This window comes from Arvicola amphibius, chromosome 6 (assembly GCF_903992535.2).
Source record: "Arvicola amphibius chromosome 6, mArvAmp1.2, whole genome shotgun sequence".
NCBI classification, from domain to species: domain Eukaryota; kingdom Metazoa; phylum Chordata; class Mammalia; order Rodentia; family Cricetidae; genus Arvicola; species Arvicola amphibius.
Genome location: NC_052052.2, coordinates 86291366 through 86312714, shown reverse-complemented (window position 1 = coordinate 86312714; position 21349 = coordinate 86291366). Strand labels below are relative to the sequence as shown.

Below are 21349 nucleotides of genomic sequence, written 5' to 3'. Positions count from 1 at the left end.
ATCACCAGAAACAGCTGAAGTTGAATCAAAGATCTGCATGTACTAGATCTACCGTTAGTTCCTTACAAGATAAATGAACATTCTTAAACCTGACAGAGGGAAACCAAGAAGTTACTGCCTGTTTACAACTACCCTTGAGCATTTTCCTGGACTCAGTCTACCCAACAATTCTAAGAGCTGTTACTTTAAAAATGTTGGCCCTGATATGGGAAGGGAGTGGAGGAGGCTGAGCAATGCGACAAGGCTGTGCCTCCATCTAAGACAGTTCACCTCAAAGTACCAAGTTTTGCCCACCCCAACAGCTGTCCTGAGGATGCTGACGTAATATCCAGTCATACGAGTACAAAACTGGAAGCGAGAGGAGTTAGGGCTGGGGCGGAGCCAGTTCCCGGAAGAAGGTAGGCAGACTTACACGCAGCCCAGCCCATCTGCCTGGGCACAACGCAGGAGCCGCCCGGAAAAACGCCTGCGCTCCAGGGAGCGCGCAGACGCAGAGCTGCCTTTGGGCGGAACCGGGCGATCTGTGGCCCCGCCGCCCAAACATCCTGTGGGAGAGGGAGGCCGTGTCACGGAGGTGCGCATGCGCAGGCCGTCTTCACCGCCGCTGGGGAACGCTGACGGGGACACGGGGGCTGTGTCCGAGTAGAGTGGGCGCAGGATGGACGAGGACGTGCTGACCACTCTGAAGATCCTCATCATCGGCGAGAGTGGGGTGGGCAAGTCCAGGTGAGGCGGTGCGCGGCGGGCCTTCGGCCTCTGGGCTGCGGGCTGCTCTCCGGAATGGTCGCCGCGGCCCTACTGGCTCCGCCCCGGCCCGGCGCCAGGCTCAGGCCTCACAGGCCGGGTTCCTCACAGCTCGGCGGCCGGGCTTGGGCCTGATCCTGCCGAGACGGTCCGGACCCCGCCGGCCTATTAACCCTCTCGAGTCCGGCTGCTTGTCAGCCCTAGAGTCTGGTCAGCCTGCCAGCCCTAGAGTTCAGCCAGCCTGTCACCCGTAGAATCCAGCTGACCTTTAACGGTAGAGTTCAGTCAGTCGTCATCCCCGGAGCTGAGATCAATAGTAACTTTATCACTTTGCGATTTCAGTAGAACTGTTCTTCAGATACTTAATGTTCTACCCAGAAACTTTGGTGACTTAGGTCACATTCGTGGCTCATTTTAGCGCAATCTTTGTTATGTCGTTTATTTATTTGTTTGGTTGTTTGCAGTGGAAGAACTCTTTGGGTAACTGCGTGAACCTCTTAAGGCACAGGGTTCTTAAGCAGTGAGCCACCTTTAAGAGAGATTATTCTTGTTTTGCCACATCATATAAGACATGAAAGGAAAAATACTGTATTGTCTTTTTGCTTTGACTCTTTGGGAAGGATTATATTAACAGTAGAGTTGTGTATTAGTCAGAGGTGGGTGTTGCCATAAGGTTATGATTTCATCCAGGTCTGAAGAAAGTTCTCCAGGTGAAGTCATCCTTGCCCTCTGATTATGAATAAATGTTTTTTTGAGCTTCTCTTGATCTTTAAGCAGTATTTAAACCCAGAGAGCTAGTAGCAATTTTATATTTGACTTTAGCTTGACATCTTTCAAACAACTTTAAAGCATTTCATAAAAGACTTAGATTTTTAGGTACTTAAGTATTAGCAAGTTAACTAAATAAATCCAAATCATTTATTAAATAAATCATTCTGTATTTTTAAAAGTTTGTTCCCCTTTAATGTCCCATGGTGACATGTTTCTGAATACCAAGGAGCAAATTAAAGGAGCATCCTGTAGCAATAGAACGGTGTGTGCTAAAGTAATGAATAAATCTTTATTGTTACTCTTCTGCACATGGATGTTAAACAGCTTATGGATAAAATATAGTTTTACTAGGAATCATACGCCTTCATGTTCTTTCTTTTCTCCATTTTAATTTGAGAAAGAACCTACATCACGTTTATTTTGTTTTCTGTCTTTTGTCATAAAGCCTATCTATGTGATCAAGGCTGACCTGGAAATTTTTATGTCAGATAGTTGGCCTCAAGCTGGGAACCCTCCTCTTCCATCCTCCAAAACACAAAGATTACAGGCATGTATCACCCTGCCTGTTTAGAGCTTGTTTTTGAAATCAAGAATAACAGGTTGTCATCTCAACCCAGTATGTGGTTGGCTGAGATGATGAATGGGCAAAATTGAGTATGTTTGAATTTTCTAGATGGTTAACTGGAGGTACAGTTAACTACTTAACTGAAGTTCCCTTGTATTATTGTTTATATTTTATTTAGTTTCTTGAAATAGGTTCTGGTTACATAGACTGTGGGCCTGGGACTTGTTTTGTAAACAGCAGTTCGCCTGGTTTACAATCCTTCTACCTCAGCCTCTCAAGTACTAGTTTTTTTGTTTGTTTGTTTGTTTTCCCCTGAACTGGTGTGGGAAAGTACTAGGATCATAGCCATACTACACCAGGCTTGGTTCTGACCACACTTTCAAAGTGTGGTGAGTGAATTTCTCTCATCAATTCTCCTATACAGTCTTAATTTGGGTCAAATGTACCTTAAACTCTTTTTTTAGTACATAATAATGAGTTACAAGTTGCTCACTAAAATTTTTTCCTAAAATATTTTTGCCCGTTTAAAACAGTATTGGGCCAACATGGTGCTGCATGCCTTTAATACTAGCATTTGGAAGACAGAGGCAGACGGATCTTGAGTTTAAGGCCTCCCTGGTCTATAGAGACTTCCAGGACAACTAGTACTATGCAGAGAAATTCTTTCTTTAAAAGCCAAACAACAACAACAACAAATCAGTATTTTATTTATATGATTTATATGATTTATATGATATGTTGTGGAAAATAGTCTTGACTATTTATCTTTGTGGATATGACAAGAATAAATGACTATAGTAATAGTAATAGAAGCCTCTGCCTTTTAAGGCAGATTAGTACAGAAACATTTGTCGTAGACATGATCTTGAAGGGTTGTTGTAACTAGCAGGTTTCTTTTTTTTTCAGAGCTAGACAAAGTGAGGTGGCAGTGTTAAGAAATTACTGTATAGCAGAGGATAACCTTAGTCTGAGCAAGCAGATTTTTTTCCTCTTTGCTTTCAGCTGTTAGAAAGTTGCAGTAGACATGAGGTGAGGATTGGTTTGTAGCCTTGTGTTTGATAATTGAACAGTATAGTACTCTATTGGAGAATCAGGCTGGAATAGAAACCCTTCAGATACTTAAATGTACAGTTTAAGGCTATGATTCTGTGGCTCACCTTGGTGAAGTAAAAATGTAGCAAAGTGAGTGTTTCAGTGCTGGAATGATACAGAAATCTACCATGTAAATTACAATTCATTCTACACTCCTTTCCCTCCCATTTTCTAAGTGGATTTTATTTTTACAATAAGAAATGTAGATGAACTGTTTTTAAAATATTTTTATGTGTTTGTGAGTGTAGGTCCCCTCAAAGACCATAAGAGGTACTTGCTCCCCTGAAGCTGGAGTTATAGGGGCTCATCTACTGGGAATGGAATGGGCCCTAAGAATAGCAAGTGCTCTTAACTGCTAAACTATCTCCATAGCCCTCCTACTTCCTTTTTTATTTTTTAATATTTTAGACAGACTCTTCAGGCTCACCTGGAATTCACTGTGTAACCCGGGCTGGCCTCAAGCCTCAAACTTGGAACAGTCCTATTTTTTTTTCTTTAGCATTCCAAGTTCTGACATTTCAGGCACACCCTCCTCCCCCAAAAAAGATAAACCCTAGTTTCTTCACATTATTATAAATTTAGTATTGTCTACATGGCGTACTTCTACATCTGTAGTTCTACCTGCAAAATATTTTCCTCTTTTAGCTTTGAAAGTAGGAATGTTTTGTGTAAGTATACTATGTAAGAACAATGAATTCTTAATTATTTGTGGGGGTTTATGGATTTCTTTCATAATCTTATAGAGAAATAGACAATACCTACATAGAGTTTAGAATACATTTGGGGCGCTGATGTACCCCAGGCTATACTCAGCGTTTGTTTGTATTAAAATGTTTTGCTTCATATGGTAACAATTTCCTGTCTTTGCTAACTAAGTACCTCTAGTGACAAAGTACCTTTTATAAGGACTAGCAAGTACAGAAGAAACATTTCTGGCTCAGTGTCTGGCATATTGCCTTTTTGTTCAGTTAAAATCCTCAATACTATTCTGATTGCCTGCATTTTTTATGGTAATTACAAGGTAATGTTAGCCTGCTTTTTTATTCAGAGATGGTTTTTCTATGTAGCCCTGTCTGTTCTGGAACTCTACTTTGTAGATTAGGCTGATCTGCATATATTTGCCTGCCTCTGTCTCCAGTGTGCACCATCAAACCTGGCTAGCCTGCATTTTTGTGGCAGTGTTTTTTGTTTTTTTTTTTTTTTTGATGACCAAGTATAGAGGTATGTCTTTTCTATTCTTAAGTTCTAGGTAGCTGGGTGTGTCAGGACAGGATACTTTGAACAAGTAGCTATTAAGAGTCATAAGTTATTACTTACTTTAGGTTTTTTTTTTTTGTGTGTGTTTTTGGGACAGGGTTTCTCTGTTTAGCCCAGACTGCCCTGGAACTAGCTCTGTAGACCAGGCTGGCTTTGAACTCAGAGACCCACCTGCCTCTGTCTCCAAGTGCTGGAATTAAAGGCATGTGCTACCATGCCGCACAATATTTTTTATTGAAAATGTTTTTTAAACACATTCTCCTCATGGTGCCCCTCACGTGTCTTTTCCCAGATCTTCCCTACCTCCCCACCAATCCAGCTCAGTACCTACTTTCTCTCTTTAGAAAACAAACAAGCCAATAAACAAATCAGAGTTTAAAAAAAGCAAGTGTACACATATACACACCATAAACATACAAAATCAGAAATCCTAATGCATAAGCAAATAATCAGTAAGATTAAAAAAATAAGTAAACAAAGCAATCTGGGTCAAAAAAAAAACTCCTCAAATTCCCTTGAGTTCATTTTGTTTTGGCTGTCCACTTCTGGGTGTGGGTCCTGGCCTTAAGTGTGATTCATGTACGTGGTGTCACTTAACTTATGTTGGAAATAAAGAAAAATTCATGTCCAGATGCTAAGTAGAAATCTCTAGATTTTACTGTTCTTTGTTACTTTGACTATATTGTGTCTGTTTTGTGTGAAATAAAACATAGCAGAACTAGGAAAAAAGTTTTTCCCTATAATTGATAGTGCTGTTTTTGGCACTACCAGGAAGCTACTTTGGTCCACGGACACATCACCAGCAGCAGTAATCACAGCGTGTAGGGTGTTCCTCAAGGCTCTCACTCAGACAGCCTGGTGGAATGATGTACTTCAGGAGTTTGTGTGCTGGAGGCAATTAGCTTTGTAAATGTGGGGCTTTAATGAAAAACTATAGAGTTTATTCTCAAGGAGCCTCTAGTAGGGGACAGTTAACAGTCAGTAAAACAATGTGGGTCTTACAGAGCCTCAGTGGACCTTTCTAGACTGCCAGTGTTCCCATTCTTTAATATATTTACCATACACTTTAACCATGTCAGTAATCTCCCATTGGTTTTCCTCCATTTTGGTTGGCGTTAACTTTTCAGTCCTTGTCATACTGCCCTTTAAAGCCCTTTGTAGTTGCAGTTGCCTTTCTGGTTTCTGTGCCTTCCCCAGCATTTTCCTGGCTGTCATCATCATTCTCCCTGTTGTTTGACTACACATCTTTATGTTTTATTACTTGTTATAATTTGCTGTGCTTGTACATCTTTCAGTCTTTATTTAACACAGAGTGAAATAGTGAGCTCTTTTGGTTCCAAGAGACTATTGTTTCCCTGCCATCTGTACCAGTGTGAGATACTGCTTTCTTTTTCTCATAAGAGTGTACTAATACAGATTTCAACAAAAAGCAAACTGTTAACTCTTGAGAAATTTTGGGTAGAGAGTATAAGGCATATTTGTTAGTGGATTCCTTTAGTCTTGGGAATCTTAGGAATTTACAATTCAGTTACTGCCTTTTCAATACGCTAATTCCCCTGCAGACCTACATCAGCTCTTCTATCTGTATCTGAGTAATCATTGTGATAAAATGTAACATGTGTCATATGATTAGAAATAAGCAGTTAAAGTCCTGACCTGTCTTTAACTCTCTTTTAGCCTGCTCCTGAGGTTCACAGATGACACCTTTGATCCAGAACTTGCCGCAACAATAGGTGAGCTAAGTTTAAAAGTACAGTAGAAGTGCCATATATTTTTATGCCTTTGGAATCTGTTTGTCTTCATCCCTTCCCTTCTCAGCACCTGCACTGTGTGTAGAATCCTTGCCTGTGAGACTTAGCTTTGGTGTCCATAAAGCCAAGCACTACTGATATGATGGTTTTCACACACATTTTATTCCTGTACTATGGATTATTTTTATTATGCATCAGATAGTAGTAATTTAAATATTTACTGCATAGCACCCACTATCATTATAGTGATGAATATAACAAACTTGGTCAAAGTCTGTTAATTTTATACTTTTAATATTTGCTACAGTATTTATTGTGCATTATAAATTTATATCCTTAATACCAGTAAAATTAGGAGCAGTGATACCAAAATCAATTGTGTATCTGTTCAAATGCAGGTATATAGATGATTAGAGGCCAGAGGTTGACATTGGGTTTTCTCCTTTATCACTTTCCATCTTAATCTTTGAGTTAGGGCTTCTCACTGAACCTAGAGCTCTCCAGTCTGGCTAGACTGACTGGTTAGCAGGTCATAGGTGTTATGGTAAAAGTAAAACGATGCTGTTCAGTAAGTGGCTGCAGCTGGCAGTGGGCCACGAGGAGCTGTGGCGGTAAAATGCTGTGGTTCCCTGAGTGGCCCGTGGGCCATGAGGGGCAGCAGATCACAGGCAGGGAGCTGCATGGCAAGTGAGAGACTGAGAAGGATAGAAACGCCTTGCAGAGTGAGGTTGGATATTTATTTAGTGGGTTACAGAAGGGGAGAGGGAGGGAGAATGGGGATGTGGAGAGGCAGAGAGAGAGAGAGAGAAAGAGAAACAGAAATAGAGGGGGAAGGGGAAAAGTGGAGAGAAGGGAGAGAGGCAGAAGCTGCCTCTTCAGGAAAGAGACAGAAAAGGAGGGGCTCAGACTGGAAGTGGAAGGAAGATCCACTTGCCTTAGCAGTGGCAGCGGATGGGAGAGGGAGTGAATGGGGCTTGTCTCTTAAAGGGACAGGACAGACCATTACACTGGGACCCTCCTGTCTCTGCTTCCCCAAAGCTGAGATAACAGATACAAGCTATCCTGCCCAGCTTTTACATGGGTGCTAGAGTGTAGACTCATGTCTTCATGATTGTGCAGCAAGCACTTACTGAATGAATCATTTCCCCACAGCCCCAAAAGCATTTTAGAAATAAAATTTGGAGTGCTTAAAAGTGGCTCTTTATCTAGACTATTAAAGAATCTTAATGCCATTGTTAGTGAAGGTAGGAAATTCCTTTTAACAGGCTTAGTTTTTATTTATTGTGGAATAATTTCAGGTTAGTGAGAAAATGGGAAATACTAAATATTCTATTCATATTCTCTAAGTGCTGATATTTATCACTTTTGCTTTATTCTTTGTGTATGAGCATGTGCACATGTATATACATATGTGCACATGAAGGTTATAGTACAGTCATTCCTCAGACACTTTATTTTTTTTATTTATTTATTTTTTTTTTTTGAGACACGGTCTTTCCTTGGTCAGTAACTTGCCAAGGAGCGTAGGCTGGCTGGTCAGCAAGCACCTCTATCTTAGTCAGGGTTACTTTTGCTGTGATGAAATACCATGACCAAAAGCAGCTTAGGGAGGAAAGGCTTTTGTTGTAAGCCACCTTTTGTTTTTAGGTGACTTCAGCCATTCTCCTAGCCACGGTGGGTTTGTATATTCCAGGAATGTGAGTATTAGAATTATTAGGCAAAAGGAACATAGATATAGGAGAAATAAGAGACAGAGCTATAGGATAGTATTAGAGGGACATCCAGTGAATACTGAAAGTCGCCTGTGGTTAATTTCCATTTGCTTAAATACCCCGACCCCAAAAGGTAGGAGTAAGATAAAAACAAAATAAAACAAAAAACTGTATTCCCATGATACAAGGAATGAACAGAACAGCTGAACGATTACAGGCTACATTCTTCGTTAAATGTTCTGTTGCTAAAATAAGATAAGCAATACTCATACCCTACACCAAACCACCCCTTGGGTGGAGTCCATAGTTATCTCCCTAAGGGAGTAGAACCTAGTTGTCTCCTTAGACTTTTGCTTGAGGTGGAAACAGATCTAGTTCTCTATACCTGAAATACCAGGTCTGGATATTAGACACACCTGTTGACAATAACCTTGAGAGAGCAGAACTCTCTGACTTGTTATATGAACCCTTGACAATAACCTTGAAGGAATAGAAATAAGTTCCAACTCTCTGACCTTTAGTCAAGGTAGAATGGACCCATACCTATGAGCCCTATCAGGGTTTATTTTGCTTTATCTTTCTACCTCACAGTCATGATCCAGGGAAGTTGGGGCAGGAAGGCAAACAGAGCAGAAACGTGGAGTCAGGAGCTGATGCAGTGGCTATGGAGGAGTGTTGCTTACTGGCTTGCTGCTTGTACCTCATGGCTTGCTCAGCTTGCTTTCTTAAATACTTCTGTATCACCTTCCCAGGGATGGCACAGCTCACAGACCTGCCCACATGTCATTCTGGCAGGGTATTTTCTCAGTTGAGCTTCCCACTTCCCAAATGACTTGTGTCGTAGTTGGACTTGTTGACATAAAACTAGCCAGCAGAATCTTCCAAGTGCTAGGATGACAGGTATGTGCTACCATTCCTGGCTTTTCTTCTCTGGGTTCTAGGGATGGAACTCAGGTCCTTAGTCATCTCCCTCTATCCTGCCTTATTCTTTATTTGGTTTTTCGTGACAGGGTTTCTCTGTAGCTTTGGAGCCTGTCCTGGAACTAGCTCTTGTAGACCAGGTCGGCCTCGAACTCACAGAGATCTGCCTGCCTCTGCCTCCCAAGTGCTGGGATAAAAGGCTTAAAGGCGTGCATTGCGCCTTATTCTTACACTTACTTAACACTTATTATTCTTATTTTTACACTTACTGCCAATAACTTATGCTGCATCACACACAGGATGTTTTTTTCTCATTTTTTTTTTTTTAAATTTCCATCTCCTTCCCTCTTCCTCCTTCCCTCCCCTCCCCTCCACCCATACCCCCACTCTCTCTCCAGGTCAAAGAGCCATCAGGGTTCCCTACACTATGTTAAGACCAAGGTTCTCCCAACTCCCCCCAGGTCCAGGAAGGTGAGCATCCAAACTGACAAGGCTCACACAGAGCCCGTCCATGCCGTAGAATCAAAGCCCTTCGCCATTGTCCTTGGCTTCTCATTTAGCCTCCACCGTCAGCCACATTCAGAGAGTCCAGTTGATCGCATGTTCCATCAGTCCCATTCCAACTGGTCTTGGTGATCTCCCGTTAGTTCTGTCCCACCGTCTCAGTGGGACACAGGATTATTTTTAAATGAATTGCTTAAGAATATGTTGCAGACTTTTGTCTTTAATATCTAAGTGATTTAATGTATATTTTCCTAAATGAACAAAGATAAAGTTTTGCCCATTGATAGATTTCATCAACTGCTTATCAATACCCTATATAGCAAAGTAAAGTTAGGACTAAATTACGTTTTGGTTCAAGCAAATTTAGTCACCTCCAGTTCCTGACCCTTCACTCTGCTTTAGGCAGGTTCTCACACTAGTTCAGATTGTCCTGGAACTCACTCTGTAGTATGGTGTGGTTTGAAACTAGTGATAACCCCCCTGTCCCAGCCTCCCAGATGTTGGGATTATAGGCTTCAGGTACCATGCCCACATCTCTTCAGTCTCTTTTAACGGTTCACTAGTCTTTGGTTGTCTGTCCATGTCTGACAGTTTTGAAGAGTACAGGCCAGTTGCTCTGTAGACTGTCCTCATTTTGCTTGCCTAGTGTCTTCCAAAGTAGAGTCTAGTTATGCAATTTCTTTTGGTAGGAATTCCACAAAAATCTTCTTAGAATATTATAACAAGAGGTGCCTCGTGTGTATTGTTCTGGTGCTGTTGGGGGCTTTTAGTTACATAAGATGCCCAATTTCGTCATTGTAATGTTTTTATTTTTCTCTTTGTAGCTTTCCTGTAGAAAGATTCTTTTGAGAGTATATATATGTCCTGTTTCTTCTTATGGTTTTGTGCTCTTGTTTTAACCTGAAACAGATAGGAAAGACAATACCTGATTCTGTTATCCCAGCTTTGGTTGTCAAATGACTTTTCAAATGCACTTCTGTTTTCCACATTTAATACTTAGATTTCTGTGAGGAATCATTCATTCTTATTTGTTCCTATCAATACAGACTCAAAATGTCTCTAAATTTTTAATAAATTTTATTAGGCATTACTTAGCATCTGTGTGGCATAGCTGTTACTTCCTGTGTGTGACATAAGAAAGGGAATCATTTAAGATACCAGCAAGTCAAACTCCATTTTGTTCTGGTTTTGATGTATTTGCTCATTTTAAACTATGTAATAAAACCTGCTCTTTCAAAGCATGGGTTGTTTTGCTCAGTAATAGATAGTGAAGCATAAACGAATGGCAACTGACAGGAGGGGAAACTTGACGGAAATGAAATGTTTAGGGAAGAAATAAATCATGTTTAATATAAAAGTGTCATTGTAAACGGAAATAACACAAGGACTCACAGAATAGGAGCCACCATGGATTGTCTATATTACTAAAAAGGTGTTGTCTTTTACCAAAACAAATACTAAAATACTTGCATACTAATAAGAATATCTATAATTTATTCCCTCACTAGGCCCTGAGGTTTTTAAAATCTTTACATTTGGATATAAGATTATATTCTGATTTCTGTTGCAACCATTACACAAAGAGGTTTTAAATTTTAAAAACAATTGATTCAGTTGTTTTTGTCTGTTTTTTTCAGTTGTGAAAATTAATGTTTATACAAAATCAATATTTTACCTCACAGTAGACTATGAACATATATCTTTGTATGTCAGTACTATAATTAGAGATTAAAATGCCTATCATGTATAAAGAAAAATTTTAGATAATTGTTACATACAGTTATTTTCACATGTGGTACTTAAGTTATATTGGCATTTTCTCTTACTCTATAGTAATTAGCTAACAGAGAGGGAAATACTAAAACACAGTCCCAATATCCCACTATAGAAGACAGCTAAAAAACTTCAAGCCACAAGGCAGATAGACTCAATACTTAAAGCTGTAGTGAGTTTTTCTCTGTCCCACTAACCAGCTCACAAATAATGACTTATTATTAATTATGAAAGTTTGGCCAATAGCTTAGTCTTGTTTCTAACAAGCTCTTATAACTTAAATTAACCCATTTCTATTAATTTACTTTTTGCCTTATGGCTTTACAATCTCACCTCTGTACCTTCTTCCCAGAGTCCTCTCTGCCCTGAAAATCCTGCCTAGCTATTGGCTGTTTAGCTTTTTATTAAATCAAAGTGACAAATCTTTATAGTGTATAAAAAGATTATTCACAATAACATTTCTCCCTTTTTGTCTAAATAAAAAGAAAATGTTTTAACTCTAACATAGTAAAATTATATACAATAAGAACAATTATCATGTATTGTCTAAATAGAAAGGAAATATATTAACTTTAACAAATGAAAGTATCTACAATAAGAAAAATTATCAACTAAGAATTACATTCACAATGTCCAGTCTATTCATATTTGGCATATTTAAAGAAAACTCTTATTTATCTTATCTTGATGAAGTTTTGTACATAAACCATTTTTGTTACAACTTGTATTACTGTCTTAAAAACTTTCTAGACCTCAAAACTTTTTTTTAGACAATTTAAACTTGTATGTCTCTCAACCTTATAAACTTTATATCTCTTATGTGTCCTTTTTGAATTTGGTAGCAAGGAAAACCATAAAATTATAATTATTTAGGTTTCAGTCTCTATCGGAGATCTAAGGATAAAATATTACTTGAGTAAATAGGAAGTAGAGAATAGGTAACTTCCAAAACTAAAAAAATGACAGAGACATCTGACTGCCTGGACAGTCACCACAAGGTTCCGCTGTAATGTGAGGTGTCCATCTTTGGCCTACAGGCCTAAATTATCTGGCAGACTTTTATATAAAGAAGGAACTTTGAAGGACTGTTGTACCTCGTCTAGGCAAAGCTCGGCAGTTGCTTTTTTTGTGTCCTGCTTGTCCAATTTGGACAGCATACTATCAGCAGTTGAGGCAAGGGCAGTTTCTTGCCCAGTGGCTAACTTTGTCACAAAGAAAGCAAACTCCATATGGAGGTTCTTTGATACCCATCATCCTCTCTGAAGTAGATTGGTGCTGCTAGGAGCAGACATATCTCATTGTCATGAAAAAGCCTTATTTTATTAAAACCTCTTAAATGCCATATTCTGTAGATCGCTGAAGTTTTGAACACCACCTGTCTGTCTAAAATACATTTCTTTTTGACCTTGAAAACATATACAAGTTGGATTGTTTTAGGTGGCTAACTGCTAACCTGCATTTCTTTATTATCCTAAATAGTTTGTAATAACATTCAAGGTTTATAAATTTACATCGTTAAATGAGCTGCAATACCTTAAACAATAGTAGAAATGTATATACAGTATGTTTAAACAGAAATAACCTTAAATTTATATCAGTATACAAGAATATCTTAAACAAGAGTAGAAACATATGTACAGTATAACAAACATAACCTTAAATTTGTATTAATATTACAAAAATCCATAGTAATGTGAATTATGTAAGACTAGTAGTTGCTTTTTTATTTTATAATTAGGATAAAAAATTTACCCTTTTATTATATTATTATTATTTTATTATTTCTATATTGCCCCTTTTTCTTTCAGAATGACATTCCTGAATCTAATTTTTTTTGTTCAGTGCTTTCCTGACCGTTACCAATAACAACTTGTAAGCAACCTCTCTAAATGATGACAGATATCTATTATCCATTGAATAACCAAAAACCACCCATCCCACCTCTTTGGAATGTGGGCATTGTATTCTTTAGACAGCTTCCCGTTGTCTGGGGCAATGGCATCTTTGGGGGACCCTGAAAAAATTAGGATAATGGCCAGGTCCTGGGAGAGCTGGGTGTAACATTTGTTGTTCAATCTCAGTGCATTGGGAAAACACAAGGCTTTTCCCAATACAGTACTGGCTAGAATAGTCTGTGAGGCTGGACCATCTCAGCCAGCAGCCTTTAAGCTGTTCTAGATGTAGAACTCTTGAGAAAACTGCAGCAGAGGCACTCTGAGAGGCTGGATCACCTGGGACACCTAATTTCATTGGTATCTGGTCCCTTTGCTCTGAAAACACACAGGCTTTCAAAGGTAGCATACATTTCTGTGTTAACACAAGTATGGACTGTGTTGTACACAAGGCAGCCAAAGATGTTTTTTTTATTATGTTTGAACAGGTAAATTATGCATTAACTGTCTTGTAGTTTTTCTGAGTTTGTTTCTTTATGTCTGTAGCCAAGATTTTCAGTGTCTTCCCAATCAAACCTGATCTCTGTCAACCTTGAAGGAATCCATAGCCTTTTGTATTTTGTGGAAACATAAGCATAACCTCTTCTCTAAATCAATACATTTTTGACTTCCATTTTAAAATTAAGACATTTTAAGAAAATAGTTTAAGTTTAATATAGCAGTTCTTTCCACAATCCAGTGTCTCTTAGCAGCTGTTGTCTGTTCATTAGTATTCAAAAAATTCAAACTTAACAAAGTACCATATTAGGTCCAAACTCCCCGTTTTATAATTTTTTCCATCCTTAGTTGACTTATTATTATTTTTATTACTTTTCTCTTTAAAGACTGTTATTTTAAAACTATTTTTATAAATGTCTATATCCTTTTCCTTTTTTTCTTAAGCCTACTCACATTGTTAAATATACTGTAACCATTTTTTCTTCTATCTGAACCTGCTTTACTGTGTATCTATAACCTTTTCTGTCTTCATGAACAAAACTTAGACTGCTGTATATCTTGGTTTATGGTGACTGGTGGCTTAAGCCTACTGACAACAGATGATGCAGTCCTGTATGGTGGCCCACATGAGAGGCTATGGGACTTAGAAACTGCATTCAGTTCTGTTTTTTTTGTGTTTGGAACCTTTTTAAAGCTTTTTCAGGTCTTATGTGGAAATACGTGGACCTCACATTAGATGTCGTTTGTATTCGGACTTTCTTGTTGGGACTGTGGACTCCCCAATAATGGGACAGAAACTTATCATTATGAAAGCGCTACTGACAGCTTAGGCTTCTTTCTAATTAGCTCTTAACCCATTTCTATTACTTTACTTTCTGCCTTGTGGCTTTATTACCCCGTCTCCATAGTTCTCATCCTGCTTGATTTGAGTCTCTTGTTATCACTGCCTTCTTCTTCCCAGAGTCTTCTCTGCCCCGAAAATCCTGCCTAGCTATTGGTCATTGAGCTTGTTATTAAACCAATCCAACTGACACATCTTTACTGTGTACAAAAAGATTATTCCTCAACCTAAAGCAGTGGAGTATCAAGCTACTACAAATGGGAAGAAGTAGAGAAGATGCCACATTGAAGAATTCAGAGCCATTATGAAAGGCTTCATAAGATGAGGCCCTGCAAATCTAGACTTCTTGTTGATGAAAACATCATGTTTGGAGTGATGAAGCTGAGGAGCTATACAAACAAGCCATGTCTGCAGAAAATGTTGTCTTCTATCAGTGAAGGAGATGACTTCATTTCTAACTCCAGTGACTGTTGAGAAGTGATACACTTAACTGTCTTTCAGATTGTTACTGTTTTTGTAGTTGTGTGGAGTTTGGTTATGGTTTAATTTGGATTTCTCTTGATAGCTACTGATGTTGATCATATTAAGTTCTTATTTGTTTCCCTGTCCATATATGTGTAAAGTATCTGAGTCTTAAGTTTTTTTGTTTGTTGGGTTGTTTTCTTTTTTAAAATTCATTTTTGTTTTATATGTATTTGTGTTTTGTCTGTACATCACTTGTTTGTAGTGCTGGCAGGGGCCAGAAGAGAACCTTCAGTTCTTTGGAACTGTTGTTAGTTGATATGAGAGTACTGGGAACAAACCCAGATCTTCTCAAAAAGGAACATATGCTCTTACCCATGAAGTCATCTTTCCAGCCCTTGTATTGTTTTCTTAATGTTGAAATTTGAGAGCATGTTTAAAAATATTCACCATGTAAATTTTTGGTAGGTGTTATTTTCTTTGTAAATATTTTAGATTCACTCTTTTTCTAATAGTACATTTCTAAGTGTACAAATTTATTGCAGTGAAATTCAGTGTATCAACTTTTCCATTTATGTATAATGACTTTGTTGAACCCTAGAGTCCAATTACCGAGGAGGAGTCGCCCCAAGGAAACACTCTCACACCACAGTTGATGTAAAAGCAAGAGGATTTTAATACTGTCATGACAGGGTCACTTAGCATTCAAGCCAAGGACCCTGAATAGCTGGTACAGGCTACTTTTAAAGCAAAAAGCCACAGAAACAAGGGGGGAGTCTGTTTTTTTTTCCAGCCTAACCGTATCTGAGGAACTGAGTCAATATCCCCTGACCACGGCCAAGGAACTGAGCCAACATCTAAGGGTTATCTTGCCCCAATTCCAATAACTGAGTTCTATCTGGAAAACGTCCACAAGGACACAGGGGGATGGAAAATCCCCAACATTCCAGTACATGCATGTGAAGTTGTTAGGTCCTTGGTTCCTAGGGGAGGGGGGAGCACTACTGCTGAGAGGCCTCAAGAGTTGTCAGAAATGGCTTCAGAGTTATCCTAGAGTTTTACAACTTCAGTATTGTTTTTCTGCTAGCAGAAGGCCACGTGTTTTTTGTTTGTTTTTTTTTTTTTTTTTTTTTTTTGGTATGGGTATCTAGTTGTTCCAAAACCACTGGCTGAAAAGAATCCACACTAAATAGCTTTCCTGCCCTTATAAAAATATCAGTTGTCTTTAGGTATCTCAGTGTATTTCTGGATTGTATACATCTGTCCTTATGTTAGTATTTCTACTGTCTTTATGTAGTTTTATAATAAATCTGTAAATTAGCTGTTCTTAATCTTCTCATTTTTTTGCTTCTTCCAAAAGTGTTTGAGTTGTTTTGGTTCTTGTAATGGAAAAATTAAAAATTCCTGTGGATCCCCGAGTAGCTTGCTGTGGGATCCCGGCAGGCAGGGTGTCCTGAGAGCAGTCAGTCCCAGTCAGGAATGGCGCATGAGACCACGCGGCAGGTCTCTAAATGTGGCTGGTCACCCACGGCAAGCCATGTGGTTAATCTATCCCTGACCCCAAAAGGTAGGAGTAAAACAAACGACTGCATTAACACAAAAAATTGAAAGTAGCAGGCTACACTCCTAGCTCATGCTTTTGACTCATGCCCTAGACCAAACACTTTGTAGGCAAACTATTCCCTGGGTGGAATCCCAAGTTATTTCCATAAAGGGAACTGGAACTTAGTTGGATCCTTAGACTTTTGTTTTAGGTTGGAACCAACTACTTCCCTGTTTCAGGAGCACGAGGTCTGGCACTAGCCACACCTGTTGACAATAGCCTTGTGAGAGCAGAACTCTGACAACTAGGTGGGACCTTTGTTAGAAACACAATAACCTTGAATGAACTAGAAACTTTAGTCCCAAACTCTCTGACCTTTGGCCTCTTTGGACCCCTACACACAGCACTCTGGAAGCTGAGGCAAAATATTCTTGTATCCTAGACGGTATAATGATATTGATGCCAGACTAGCTTACCTGGTATTGCTCTCTAAAAAGATCATCAAAAAGGTTACATCACAGAACAACAGAATGTTTTGTGATTTTTGGTGTACATACCTATATTAATTATTGTCATTATTTGCAGTGATAAAATGCCCTGACAAAAGTCTCTTAGGGGAAAACAGATGTGGTTTAGCTTACGACTCCATAGGGAACAGAGTCCATAATGGTGGGGAAGGCATGGCAGTAGGAACAGGAAGCTGTGGGGGGGTGGGTGAGAAAGGGAGAGAGATCACATTTCATCAGTACACAGAAAGAGAAAGAGAACAGGAAGTAGGTTGGTATGGTTATATACTCTCAAAGCCTACCCACCATTGGCGTACTTCCTCCAGCACTGCTCCACCTCCTAAAGGTTCCATAACCTCCTAGATAGTGCCACCAACTGGGGTCGGTCCAAGCGTTTAAATAAATGAGGCTATTGAGGACATTTCTTACTCATATCACAAGGTTTTTCACAGCTTTAGTCAGATTTAAGGCTATGTGTTCCATGGACTTTCATTCTAAATAATAGTAGTTTATTTTTGTTTTTCCATAATTACTAACTTACAGAAGTACTCTTAGCAGTTTGTAGTCACACCTGTCATCTTAGCATGTGAGAGGCTAAGACAAAAGAATTACTGCAAATTTTAGGGCACTCTAGGCTGAGGCAGGATACAGATATAAAAATATTCTTGATATTTCAAATATTAATTTTATATCTTCCAGCTTGTTATGTCATTTTTTTAGGACAGTATGTTGATTAGTTTTATGTCAACTTGATACAAGCTTAGAGATATTGGAAAAAAGGGAGTCTCAATTGAGAAAATGCTTTGTAAGATCTGCTGTAGGCAAGCCAGTAGGCCATTTTCTTAGTTATTAATGTGGGTGGGCCCAACCCATTGTGGGTGTGGCTCACCCATTATGGGTGTGGCCACCCCTAGGCTATTGATCCTAGGATATATTAGAAAGCAGGCTGAGCAAGCCATGTGGAGCAAGCCAGTAAGCAGCACCCTGGCTTCTGTGATAGTTCCTCCCTCCTTCCAGTTCTGCCCTGCTTGAGTCAGTGCCCTTACTGCTTTGGTGATGAACTGTTATCTAGACCTGGTGAAATAAACTCTTTCCTCCTCATCTTGAATTATTTCTACATTTTGGCAGTTGTAGATGATACCACCATGACTGTATTGACCAAGTATGTGCACGAGTGCCTGCTGTCACTTCTTTTGGGTCTATACTTAGGTGTGGTTCTGCTGCCTTTATCCATATGATAGCTATACTTTGAATATTGGGGGAATGCTGATCTGTTTTTCACAACAGCAGCTGTGTTCTTGTTCTATCAGCAGTTCTCAACCTTTGGGTGGCGATCTCTTTGGGTCTTCTAAGACCATCATACCTATTGGATATTTACATTACAATTCATAGCAGTAACAAAATTACAGTTACAAAGCAGCATGAAAATAAATTTATGGTTGGGGGTCACCACAACATGAGGAATTATATTTAAGGGTCACAGCATTTGGAAGGTTGTGGACCACTGCTACATATTTGTCTATACTTATTACTTTCTATTTTTTTAAATATGAAATAACCATGGAAATAGATATGAAGTTCTAGCTCATTGTGGTTTTTAATAAGCATGCCACTAATAGCCAGATTAAGCATATTTTTAATATGGTTATTGGCCATTTATGTTCTTTGCAGACATGTCTATTGAAATATTGTGGTGATTAAGTATTTTGTTGTCTTATTGTAGAGGTTCTTAGACTTGTGCTGGATTTTCATCTCTTATCAGATACATGATTTGCTAATGTTTTTCTCTATTGTGGGGATTATCTTCTACATCTTGATAATATTCTTTGATGTCATTCCTTTATGGGATTAGTTTTAACAGTTGTGTGTGTTCTCCAGGATTTTCTGCAGATAGGATAGTACTGTCCACAAACAATTTTTTCTTTTTATTTTTATTCAGTCATCCTTGCATTCTGTGAGTAAACTTGATTGATTACTGTTTTTATGTTTGAAGATTTCCTATTTCTTGAAGTCGGTTTTGGGAAACTGGGTTTCTAAAAATTTGTTCATTCATCTGGATTATCCAACTTGTTTTCTAGCTTTTATTCAATTATTTTTTCCTTCTGTAAAATTAGCAGAAGTTGAGCATCACTGCTCCAAAAATGTGAAATTTGAAAGTTGAGTACCAACGTGATGATGGGTTGTTATGGAGGTGGCCTGAAGTCCAGGAATCTAGGAATCTTAAGCAAGTCTGTCCCAAGTGTTTCAGATAAGGGTTACCCAACCTGTAATACTCAGAACTTACTTTCTTTTTTCCCCCCAAGACAAGGTTTCTTTGTGTAGCCCTGGCCATCCTGGACCTTGCTCTGTAGGCCAGGTAGGTTGGTCTCAAACTCACAGAGATCCGCCTGCTTCTGCCTCCTGAGTTCTGGGAATAAAAGCGTGTGCCACCACCACTTGGCATCAGAACTTTCATATTGGATTTTTTTTTGAGTTTTCTTTTTGTTAGTCTGGACTAGAGCCTTGTTGATCTTTTCTTTTTAAGCCATAAAGCTCAGCACCTTTATGGAGGAGAGTAGTCAGAATGGCCTGCCTTATGAAATTAATAGGTCAGCCACATGGTGGCAGGCAGCCACATGTCAGGGAAGGACACTTTAGAGAACGAGTAAGGTCCAGAGTGTTAGCGAGGGCCATGTTTATTTGAAGAAATAGAAGGGAAAAAAGGAGAATTTCTGCCTTCCTGGATAATTGAGAAAATGGGCAGAGTTACAGAGTTGTCCTGTTATGACCCTGAAAGCTGTAATGGGGGCAGGCATTCTGAGAAGGAGAGGCACATTGTCTTATTAAAGGGATAATTACTCTGCTTATGTCTTAAGAATGTCTTAAGGTGACTCTGCCTTCCTAGAGTGGTCTCTTGATCAGATGATTGACATACCCAGCTAAAATGTTAGGTCTTGACCCAGGCCAGAGATTCCCTTGTATTTTCACTAAATGGGCCTTTATTGCCAATCCAACATTTTCCCCTTTTAAGGGGTAACCCTATTATTATTTAGGAATCAGATCAGAGCTCAGAGGCCCAGAACATGTCTGGTTTTTCTGGTCTCAGGTCAGGACAGGACCAAGGACATTTTTGACTTTTAGTCAAGAAACTAGTCACTTTTCTTTCTAGCTGTTTTCTACCTCCTGTTGTCTTTATTCCCTCTGAAGAGGTAACCCTAACTTCTATTCTTCAGCTTTCCTAAAGTTGGATGGGCATGGTAGTTGAGATACACCCCCAATGGTCCTATCTAAAAGGTTCCAGAAGTTCATCAGTTGTTTTATTTATATAGCTGCCAATTGTAGGGAGTAAAGGAAATTTTTGGCTGATGATTGGAAAGAGATGCAAGGGGGAAAATAAAGGGAAAAGTTATTAGCATTACAAGCCCTAAGCCGGTAATCAGGAGATTCCAGAACAGAGGGTTTAAAGTCCTCATTAAAGGACTCCTCTGGGAGAAGCTGATTCTCCTTCTCTCAGCAACCATCACTTGTTTGTAGTTAGTTTTTGTCTCTAGATATGTGATCCCTCAAAACTTCCCCTTTTCATATTGACTTGTCCATTGGTATGGCCATTGTTCGGGTCTTGTTTATACAGCCATTTCTAGGAGAGCAGAAGACTTCCTGGTATTCTGGCTCTTACACTCTTTCTGCTCCCTCTTTTACCATATTACCTGAGTCATAAATGCAGTAGCCGTGGCATAGATGTTTCCTCTGGAGCTGGACTTGCTGTGATCTGTTGATTTGTGCATTGTGTCCAGTTGTGCCTTACTGTGTTGGTCTCCATTTTCTGTAAAGAGAGGTTTCATTGATGGTGGATGATAGCTACACTTATCTGTGTGTATAAGGATAAGATTTAGCATTTGGTAAGTGAATGAAAAAAAGAAATAAAAGGAGGAGGGCCTGACATACTCCTAACGTATGAGAAGATTTTTATTGTAGATATAAAAAAGAAAGCAGGCAGAGGGAAGAGTCCTGGAAGAACATGGCTGGCAGACTAAACCGGACCATGAGAGGCCAAATGGGGGAGAGCAAGAAAGCAGCTGCTGACCAAGAGAGATGTCTAGGCCAAGACCATAGCCAAAATGACTGGGGGGAGGGAAGTGGAAGCCAGCCCCTGGGAGAGAGAGATTTAGGGCGGTGTGGGGGTGGGTGATAAGTGCTGGGAGGAATCACAGGTAATGAGTGAGATTTATCTTTTTTTGAGACTAACAGGGATTGTGCTGACCTAGCAAAATGGAGGTCCTTTCAAAAGTCTATTACCTCTCTAGGCCTGGGAAGCTGATTAGGTTTCCAGTATGTTGCATGATTTTCCTACTGTTGAGTGGTTTTATTTATTTATCTTGTTTGCCATGCTTAATCCTATGGCTGTGAAGCTTGTACTAGAGCGTGGGAATACAACCAGTGACCACTTCCTTAAAGAAGAGTGATTCTCCCTTGTGGGCGAATCCACAAGAGCCAATTTTAAGGGCTATCAAAGAGCTGAGGTCTTCCCTCCTGCCTAG

At 39.3% G+C, this 21349-nt stretch overlaps 1 protein-coding gene across 1 annotated transcript in view; it reads left to right on the top strand.

Moving 5' to 3' along the window:
• Window positions 1–521: 521 nt before the first annotated feature.
• The window catches only part of Rab18 (RAB18, member RAS oncogene family), a 35093-nt gene continuing 14265 nt past the window's right edge, over window positions 522–21349 (top strand). The window contains exons 1-2 of the mRNA XM_038335164.2: window positions 522–726; window positions 6107–6162. Coding sequence (XP_038191092.1) covers window positions 659–726; window positions 6107–6162 — 124 coding nt within the window. The 5' untranslated portion in view covers window positions 522–658. The remainder of the gene's footprint in view (window positions 727–6106; window positions 6163–21349) is intronic.